This window comes from Ascaphus truei, chromosome 13, assembly GCF_040206685.1.
Source record: "Ascaphus truei isolate aAscTru1 chromosome 13, aAscTru1.hap1, whole genome shotgun sequence".
In the NCBI taxonomy this organism is placed as follows: Eukaryota; Metazoa; Chordata; class Amphibia; order Anura; family Ascaphidae; genus Ascaphus; species Ascaphus truei.
In genome coordinates, this window is record NC_134495.1 from 2693765 (window position 1) to 2703813 (window position 10049).

General features: G+C 49.3%; 1 protein-coding gene across 1 annotated transcript; it reads right to left on the reverse strand.

Annotated features, from left to right (window-relative positions):
- LOC142464692 (phosphatidylethanolamine-binding protein 1-like) lies at nt 1-9756 on the reverse strand. The gene is made up of 4 exons (XM_075568088.1): nt 9544-9756; nt 8143-8252; nt 2930-3030; nt 1-1058 (listed from the first exon to the last, which is right to left on the reverse strand). The coding sequence occupies exons 1-4, from the start codon at nt 9676-9678 to the stop codon at nt 844-846; spliced, it is 561 nt and encodes a 186-aa protein (XP_075424203.1). The 5' UTR covers nt 9679-9756; the 3' UTR covers nt 1-843.
- Nucleotides 9757-10049: the final 293 nt, after the last annotated feature.

The following is a 10049-nucleotide window of genomic DNA, read 5'->3' on the forward strand; positions in this document are numbered from 1 at the left end:
TTTCATTAGCGGATTCATGGATTAGGTTTATTTGATCAAGTTGGAAATAACGCAAAAGACATATTACATACGTATGGAAAACATTTATATTCTCACAAGGTAACAAATTAAGTTTTATAGAGCAGGGGGCTCAACTCCAGTCCTCAAGACCCCTCAACAAGTCAGGTTTTCAGAATCTCAGCTTCAGCACAGGTGGCTCAATCAGTCCCTGCTTCAGCAGAGGTGTCTCAGTCCTCTGATTGAGCCACCTGTGCTGAAGATGGGATATCCTGAATACCTGACCTGTTGGGGGGTGGGGTGGGGGTGGTTGAGGACTGGAGTTGAGCATCCCTGCTGTAGAGCAGGGGTGCGCAAAATGGGGGGTGCAAGAATTTTCGGGGGGGTGGCGGCGGTTGCAGAGGCCACACGCTCTTCCCCTTAATTTCTGGAGCAACGCGTGAGGCCTCTGCAATGTCTGCTACCTTGTCTTCGGTGATGCGTCGCCATAGCATCGCGGCGTCAAATGACGCTGCGGGGTCACGTGATGTCACATTGCCATGGAAACGTGACGTCACGTGACCCCACGGCGTCATTTGACGCCGAAGACGAGGAGGAGGGGTGGCGAGAGTCGGGAAGGAGAGCAGGCAGGGTACGCGGGGGACAGGTCTGCGTACCCTGCTGAGGATCAATAGACCACTCAGCATTAAACTAATTAAAGCACAAAGCAAAATACAAAAACTCCAGTTATCTCGCAGCACAAAATAATCACGCTAACTGTAACAGTGTTTCCACCATTAACCCTCTGCTACCAGCAACACAAGGCAGCTAAGGACAGAGATATCCCCACATTGTGCAAATCCTGCATTACACCCCCAATTGCTTGTACAGCTGGGGCACACTGTCATCCCACTCGGCCTGGAAACACGTGCCAGCGATGGGGGCTCCAAGCTTGTACTTCTTACGGAAGGAAGACACTTTAAACTGTCCCCGGTGGTCAGCAGAAGTAGAGCCCAGAAGGCGTTCCTCACACTCCAGCGGCCCAGTCTGCTCATAAATCAGCCACGTGTATCTGTGAAGACCTGTCCGTGGCAGACAAGCAGAGGCCACAGGTTACACGCAGATCTGTGCACATCACTCGCTCACTTCTAAGCAGCAAACATTGGATGCGTCTGTAAAAACTTGTAACAGCCACTGTGCTTCATCTAGCAACACACACCCAGCCAGCCCTGTGTGAAGCACAATCAGACAAATTACACAACACACACCCAGCCAGCCCTGCGTAAAGCACAATCAGGCACATTACACAACACACACCCAGCCAGCCCTGTGTAAAGCACAATCAGACACATTACACAACACACACCCAGCCAGCCCTGTGTGAAGCACAATCAGACAAATTACACAACACACACCCAGCCAGCCCTGTGTGAAGCACAATCAGACAAATTACACAACACACACCCAGCCAGCCCTGCGTAAAGCACAATCAGGCAAATTACACAACACACACCCAGCCAGCCCTGCGTAAAGCACAATCAGGCAAATTACACAACACACACCCAGCCAGCCCTGTGTAAAGCACAATCAGGCAAATTACACAACACACACCCAGCCAGCCCTGTGTAAAGCACAATCAGACAAATTACACAACACACACCCAGCCAGCCCTGTGTGAAGCACAATCAGACAAATTACACAACACACACCCAGCCAGCCCTGCGTAAAGCACAATCAGACAAATTACACAACACACACCGATTATTTACAGATTGCTTAGGAGCTAATTGAGTAAAGAATGCACAGCTTTCCCAACGCTGCAGTCACCCGCCGGGCTCCAAAACAAACACACAATCACCATCTAAAAGTAGCTGAATTGTTGTTATTACATTTATGTTTCTCCAAAGCAAAAACAGCTATCGGAGGATTTCACAGTGTAAGCGATTTAGGAGGAAACGGGCAAAATAAATAGAAACTTTACACGCAAAAAAAGGGTTTGGGTATCTAAGTGGAGCTGGGACTTTATTTAAAGATCAGTAAATTTGAGATAATTATGAATGGAAAAAAACCAACATTAAAAACAGCGTATAAGAATACGGTCTGGAACCGGGGGCTGGGCGGCCGGCTGAGGGAAGAGACCCTCACCTTTCCCCTCCCATTCTTCCCCCCCCCCCATTCTTCCCCCCTTCCCCCCCCATTCTTCCCCCCTTCCATTCTTCCCCCCCCCATTCTTCCCCCCTTCCCCCCCCATTCTTCCCCCCTTCCATTCTTCCCCCCTTCCCCCCCCATTCTTCCCCCCCCATTCTTCCCCCCTTCCATTCTTCCCCCCTTCCATTCTTCCCCCCCCCCCCATTCTTCCCCCCTTCCCCACCCCCTTATTCCCCCCCATTCTTCCCCCCTTCCCCCTCCATTCTTCCCCCCTTCCCCCTCCATTCTTCCCCCCTTCCCCCCCCATTCTTCATCCCTTCCCCCCCCATTCTTCATCCCTTCCCCCCCCATTCTTCATCCCTTCCCCCCCCATTCTTCCCCCCTTCCCCCCCATTCTTCCCTCTCCCCATTCTTCCCCCCCCCCCCCGGGGGGGCGGGGCAGCGCAATTTGACTGGTTTAGAGACAGCCACATGTGGCGACTGTCTCTAAAAAATCAAATACACCCAGCTACCAATTTTCCAGATGCTCCGTCGTGCTTACTATAAGCGCTGGCGATGGAGTCAATTGTTTTGTTTTCGAGCGACGTTGCGTCGCGGGCACTATAAGCGCAGCCTTCGCCGTATATATATTGTACATTTTATGTGATGTGTGCTGCTTCTCGGAGTTATGTTTAATGTAATACTAAAAAGCCTAACAGTGACACACACAATACAGATATCACACTAGGGAATAAACACCCGAGTACTGTAACTTTAAGGTTTGGCGATGGTTGAATTGTGATGTCACACATGTGATGTCACACACCTGTTCCTTTGCCAGGCCCCGAGCCTACATAAGCAGTGAGAACACAGCCAGTGCTGAGGTCATTTCCTTTCACGTTGATTGCAAGGAAGTGATGCCATTCCCTAGTTAAAAAACATAATAATACAATAAATAATTATACTGCAGCTAGAGCTCTCTGCATGCAATAATACCGGAGAGACAATAAATAATTATACTGCAGCTAGAGCTCTCTGCATGCAATAATACCGGAGAGACAATAAATAATTATACTGCAGCTAGAGCTCCCTGCATGCAATAATACCGGAGAGACAATAAATAATTATACTGCAGCTAGAGCTCCCTGCATGCAATAATACCGGAGAGACAATAAATAATTATACTGCAGCTAGAGCTCTCTGCATGCAATAATACCGGAGAGACAATAAATAATTATACTGCAGCTAGAGCTCTCTGCATGCAATAATACCGGAGAGACAATAAATAATTATACTGCAGCTAGAGCTCTCTGCATGCAATAATACCGGAGAGACCGTGTACCTGACTTGGTGCCAAAGGTGCTGCACCCTTCGCTGGCTGGCAGGACGCTCCCGTGTGCAGTTTAGAGGTCTGGAACTCGCTACCGCCGGAGCTCAGGTGTATGTCGTCTCTACCACTGTGTTGGGCACAGTCAGGGCCGCCGATAGGGGGGAGGGCAGGGAGAAGAGTTCCGGGCCTGGTGTGTGTGGGGAGTCCAGCCGGCCGGCGCTGGAATTGGATCTGCATGCAGGAAGCTGGGCCTGACTTCCGGGTGCACCCGGCGTCCGGCACGCACCGGCGGGAGAGAGAGGCCCGGCGTGGGAAGAGGCAGCGGCAGCTGGGGACAGCCGGGGGCCACCGCAGGCCGGGCCTCTGGTGGCTATGACCAGGCCCTGAGTCACCCCAGCTGCTGCCTGTGCCTCTTCCCACGCCGGGCCTCTCTCTCCCGCCGGTGCGTGCCGGACGCCGGGTGCACCCGGAAGTCAGGCCTGGCATGAAGAGACGCAGGCCTCTCCCTCCCTGGGCACAGTGTGAGACTTACCTCTCCCTCCCTGCGCACAGTGTGAGACTTACCTCTCCCTCCCGGGGCACAGTGTGAGACTTACCTCTCCCTCCCGGGGCACAGTGTGAGACTTACCTCTCCCTCCCGGGGCACAGTGTGAGACTTACCTCTCCCTCCCTGGGCACAGTGTGAGACTTACCTCTCCCTCCCTGGGCACAGTGTGAGACTTACCTCTCCCTCCCTGCGCACAGTGTGAGACTTACCTCTCCCTCCCTGGGCACAGTGTGAGACTTACCTCTCCCTCCCTGCGCACAGTGTGAGACTTACCTCTCCCTCCCGGGGCACAGTGTGAGATTTACCTCTCCCTCCCTGGGCACAGTGTGAGACTTACCTCTCCCTCCCTGCGCACAGTGTGAGACTTACCTCTCCCTCCCTGCGCACAGTGTGAGACTTACCTCTCCCTCCCGGGGCACAGTGTGAGACTTACCTCTCCCTCCCTGCGCACAGTGTGAGACATACCTCTCCCTCCCTGGGCACAGTGTGAGACTTACCTCTCCCTCCCTGCGCACAGTGTGAGACTTACCTCTCCCTCCCTGGGCACAGTGTGAGACTTACCTCTCCCTCCCTGGGCACAGTGTGACTTACCTCTCCCTCCCTGGGCACAGTGTGAGACTTGCCTCTCCCTCCCGGGGCACAGTGTGAGACTTACCTTTCTCTCCCTGCGCACAGTGTGAGACTTACCTCTCCCTCCCTGGGCACAGTGTGAGATTTACCTCTCCCTCCCTGCGCACAGTGTGAGACTTACCTCTCCCTCCCTGGGCACAGTGTGAGACTTACCTCTCCCTCCCTGCGCACAGTGTGAGACTTACCTCTCCCTCCCTGGGCACAGTGTGAGACTTACCTCTCCCTCCCTGCGCACAGTGTGAGACTTACCTCTCCCTCCCTGGGCATAGTGTGAGACTTACCTCTCCCTCCCTGGGCACAGTGTGAGACTTACCTCTCCCTCCCTGCGCACAGTGTGAGACTTACCTCTCCCTTCTGGCTTTTTCTATCTAACAAAATAATTGTGTATAACTTAATTTGTTGGTAAACTGACTAAATGATTGCGCTGCTCCCTTAAGGGGCTGCGGGTTTTTATGATGCATGATGGCTATAATTAGGTACTGATCCAGAAGTTACCTTCCAGCTCCTGAAGATACCGTATGGTCCTTTCACCTGAATGAGCTGTTTGGTGCCTAGCAGCACCGAAAGGTGTATCCAGGAATAGCACCTCCATATACATATGCCTAGTGTCACATGTGCCACTTAGTAAACATGGGCTTGAATTTCTTTATACACTTCCCACACCTCAAAATGCTCTTCTACTTCTAGACCATAACATGTATGGAAGGGCCTAGTGACCCGGCAGCCGGCTCTGTAACTCTTCCCTTTCCCCTTATTTAGCCAGCAATGATTTACGTCCATAACATATATTGTCCCTAACTGTCCAGGAAATGTCTGTAAATATAGCGTGTAATGATGTATTGTCATTATAACTCTGTGCCAGGGACATACGTGAAAACGAGAGATAACTCTCACTGTATTACTGTACTTCCTGTAACATGTTATAACTCTGTGCCAGGGACATACGTGAAAACAAGAGGTAACTCTCACTGTCTTACTGCCTGTAACACATGTTATAACTCTGTGCCCAGGACATGCGTGAGAACGAGAGGTAACTCTCACTGTATTACTGCCTGTAACACACGTTATAACTCTGTGCCAGGGACATGCGTGAGAACGAGAGGTAACTCTCACTGTATTACTGCCTATAACACACGTTATAACTCTGTGCCCAGGACATACGTGAGAACGAGAGGTAACTCTCACTGTATTACTTCCTGTAACACGTTATAATTCTGTGCCCAGGACATGCGTGAGAACGAGAGGTAACTCTCACTGTATTACTGCCTGTAACACGTTATAACTCTGTGCCCAGGACATACGTGAGAACGAGAGGTAACTCTCACTGTATTACTGCCTGTAACACGTTATAACTCTGTGCCCAGGACATGCGTGAGAACGAGAGGTAACTCTCACTGTATTACTGCCTGTAACACGTTATAATTCTGTGCCCAGGACATGCGTGAGAACGAGAGGTAACTCTCACTGTATTACTGCCTGTAACACGTTATAACTCTGTGCCCAGGACATACGTGAGAACGAGAGGTAACTCTCACTGTATTACTGCCTGTAACACGTTATAACTCTGTGCCCAGGACATGCGTGAGAACGAGAGGTAACTCTCACTGTATTACTGCCTGTAACACGTTATAACTCTGTGCCCAGGACATGCGTGAGAGCGAGAGGTAACTCTCACTGTATTACTGCCTGTAACACGTTATAACTCTGTGCCCAGGACATGAGTGAGAACGAGAGGTAACTCTCACTGTATTACTGCCTGTAACACGTTATAACTCTGTGCCCAGGACATACGTGAGAGCGAGAGGTAACTCTCACTGTATTACTGCCTGTAACACATGTTATAACTCTGTGCCCAGGACATGCGTGAGAACGAGAGGTAACTCTCACTGTATTACTGCCGGTAACACATGTTATATCTCTGTGCCCAGGACATGCGTGAGAACGAGAGGTAACTCTCACTGTATTACTGCCTGTAACACATGTTATATCTCTGTGCCCAGGACATGCGTGAGAACGAGAGGTAACTCTCACTGTATTACTGCCTGTAACACGTTATAACTCTGTGCCCAGGGCATGCGTGAGAACGAGAGGTAACTCTCACTGTATTACTGCCTGTAACACGTTATAACTCTGTGCCCAGGGCATGCGTGAGAACGAGAGGTAACTCTCACTGTATTACTGCCTGTAACACACGTTATAACTCTGTGCCCAGGACATGCGTGAGAACGAGAGGTAACTCTCACTGTATTACTGCCTGTAACACGTTATAACTCTGTGCCCAGGACATACGTGAAAACAAGAGGTATCTCTCACTGTATTACTTCCTGGTAAAATAGTTTATAAAAATCTATTTTTTTTAAATCTCCCAAATTATTAGGACTCAGAAGTTGGTGGTTTGGGTAAGGGTTAGGCTGCAGATTAGGGTTGGGGTTAGGCTGGCATATTAGGGTTGGGGTTAGGGTTAGGCTGGCATATTACGGTTGGGGTTAGGCTGGCATATTAGGGTTGGCGTTAGGGTTAGGCTGGCATATTAGGGTTGGGGTTAGGCTAGCATATTAGGGTTGGGATTAGGCTGGCATATTAAGGTTGGGGTTAGGCTGGCATATTAAGGTTGGGGTTAGGCTGGCATATTAGGTTTAGGCTGGCATATTAAGGTTGGGGTTAGGCTGGCATATTAGGGTTGGGGTTAGGCTGGCATATTAGGGTTGCGGTTAGGCTGGCATATTAGGGTTGGGGTTAGGCTGGCCTATTAGGGTTGGGGTTAGGCTGGCATATTAGGGTTGGGGTTAGGCTGGCATATTAGGGTTGGGGTTAGGCTGGCATATTAGGGTTGGGGTTAGGCTGGCATATTAGGGTTGGGGTTAGGCTGGCATATTAGGGTTGGGGTTAGGCTGGCATATTAGGGTTGGGGTTAGGCTGGCATATTAGGGTTGGGGTTAGGCTGGCATATTAGGTTTAGGATGGCATATTAAGGTTGGGGTTAGGCTGGCATATTAGGGTTGGGGTTAGGCTGGCATATTAGGGTTGGGGTTAGGCTGGCATATTAGGGTTGCAGTAAGGGATAGGCTGGCATATTAAGGTTGGAATTAGGCTGGCATATTAGGGTTGCGGTAAGGGATAGGCTGGCATATTAGGGTTGGGGTTAGGCTGGCATATTAGGTTGGGGTTAGGCTGGCATATTAAGGTTGGGGTTAGGCTGGCATAATAAGGTTGGGTTAGGCTGGCATATTAAGGTTGGGGTTAGGCTGGCATATTAAGGTTGGGGTTAGGCTGGCATATTAGGTTTAGGCTGGCATATTAGGTTGGGGTTAGGCTGGCATAATAAGGTTGGGTTAGGCTGGCATATTAAGGTTGGGGTTAGGCTGGCATATTAAGGTTGGGGTTAGGCTGGCATATTAGGTTTAGGCTGGCATATTAGGGTTGCGGTAAGGGTTAGGCTGGCATATTAAGGTTAGGTTGCATATTACCCACTGGACACCTGCTGTAAGAACGTTGTGACAGACTCCTCTCTTCCACAAAGACATGTTCTCACCCAAGATGGCACTCCTTCCTGCTGGGTACATCCGGGTCAGTGAACGCCACAGTATACAGCTTGTTACAGTCCATGCCTTCCCATTCAATGCTGCTCGGGCAATGCTGAACCTGTAAGAGGCCAGAGAACTAATACTGATCCCTTTGTATAGAAGAGAGGGAACATTGAAAACATCTGTGTACTTTTTGAAACATATAAACATGGCTGCAATCAATACCTGGCACAAACGTTTGTATAATCTGTCTTCTCTACACAACATGCTTCTCCAGTCCTGCTGGCAAATTTGTTAAAAATACAAATATATGCTGAAGAGACCCAGGGCTACTGCCACGTACACTTTCCTCTACTAGTTTTCCATCTCGCTGCCACTATCCACGTGTAGGGTAAGATAGGCATACTGACCCATTGAGCTTACACTTTAATGTTCAGTACCCGGAGCACAGGGGAATAAAAAGACCTTCCTGAACTGAAATAGTGATTATATAACGGATACTGGTTTCCAACAACACACCTTAATGCTGTGTAATTATAGTGCTAACACCCCATGCTCCGCACCCATTCATGTGCACAGCGCAGCGCTCGCAGCGCAGCGCAGCACAGCGCAGCACAGCCAAGTAACTCCAGCATGGCGAGAAAGAAAACGGGAAGCCATTCCTACAGCCATCTGCAAGAGTTAAAAGGACACAGTATATGCGTTCCTAATCCCTCATGAAAGTGAGAGAAGTGATGCTATAAATTATGCAATTAGTGCTGCAGGGATTGTGTGTTCGTTAATTTGTTCTGCAGTGCAATTAATGAGTTTTTATTTACAATAATACTGTACAAATGTGTCAAATCACTTTAAAATGATGGAGATGTGTTTAAAGTAGCAATCCCGCCAGAATGCTATATGAGTTGCACTCATGTTATTTTGTTTAGTTTTAACAATCATGATTTTCTTAGTATAGTGTCTGCGGTTCCCATGGTACAGTGTTTTGGGGATTTTTAATAAATTGTATCCTTTGTCAATATACAATATGTATTATCTGTGGTGAGCGCTTCCAACATATACACATATACATATCTTTTTTTTAAAAGTAGTTTCTAATAGGTTTAAGAAACTCACCCTGAAAGAGAGGCAGAGTATATATACATATCACTGCATTTTTATCACTACTTACAACTCGGTCTTCACCACTACCCTCATATTACTCCGCATGCTACAAACCTATGTACATATACGCATACAACATGGCAGTGCAATAAGGACCTTCTTATTCAGAATACAATAAATACTGACTGCACACAACATGTAACCCTACTCTTCCTGCACAGATAGAAGGATATTACTGTGTACCCGACTTTATCATTATACCCCTGCGTCTCTTGATTAGTCTTTGCTGGGTTGGAGGTGATCAGTACCTGGGTGGGTGTCAGCACTTGCCCCAGCTCCTCTATGCACAACGATCCGTAGCTCACTTTCAGTGGCAGTGCTGGCTTCTCATCCACTTCACTAAGGGCCAGTGCCCCGTCCCACTGAGAAACACTCATTGGCATGTCTGGATGTGCGCTGTGCAGGACGCGCGGCACCGTGCGCTATTACGCACAGCCAGGAACTGACTGAGCTTCTCCATGTGAATGCCAGATAGCACACCCTGACCGCCCCGCCCATTGCTGCTTTCAGCCAATGGCAGATGTGCATGGAAAGTCCATCTAACATCTCATTGGTCAATGGCAGCACCTTCATTGTTGGCTCTGGTTTTGGAGTACATATTTGCGGTGCTCCATCCTTCCGTACACTGGGGTTGGCACTGGTCCACGTTACAGCCTTGGTGTTCCTTCCGTACACTGGGGGTTGGCACTGGTCCACGTTACAGCCTTGGTGTTCTTTCCGTACACTGGGGGTTGGCACTGGTCCACGTTACAGC

Coding starts and splice junctions, on each gene's coding strand:
- LOC142464692 (XM_075568088.1), bottom strand. CDS start 9,678: ATGCCAATGAGTGTTTCTCAGTGGGACGGGGCACTGGCCCTTAGTGAA. Junction 8,253..9,543: donor AAGTGCTGACACCCACCCAG/GTACTGATCACC, acceptor GGCCTCTTACAG/GTTCAGCATTGCCCGAGCAG. Junction 1,059..2,929: donor GGGGCCTGGCAAAGGAACAG/GTGTGTGACATC, acceptor TGCCACGGACAG/GTCTTCACAGATACACGTGG.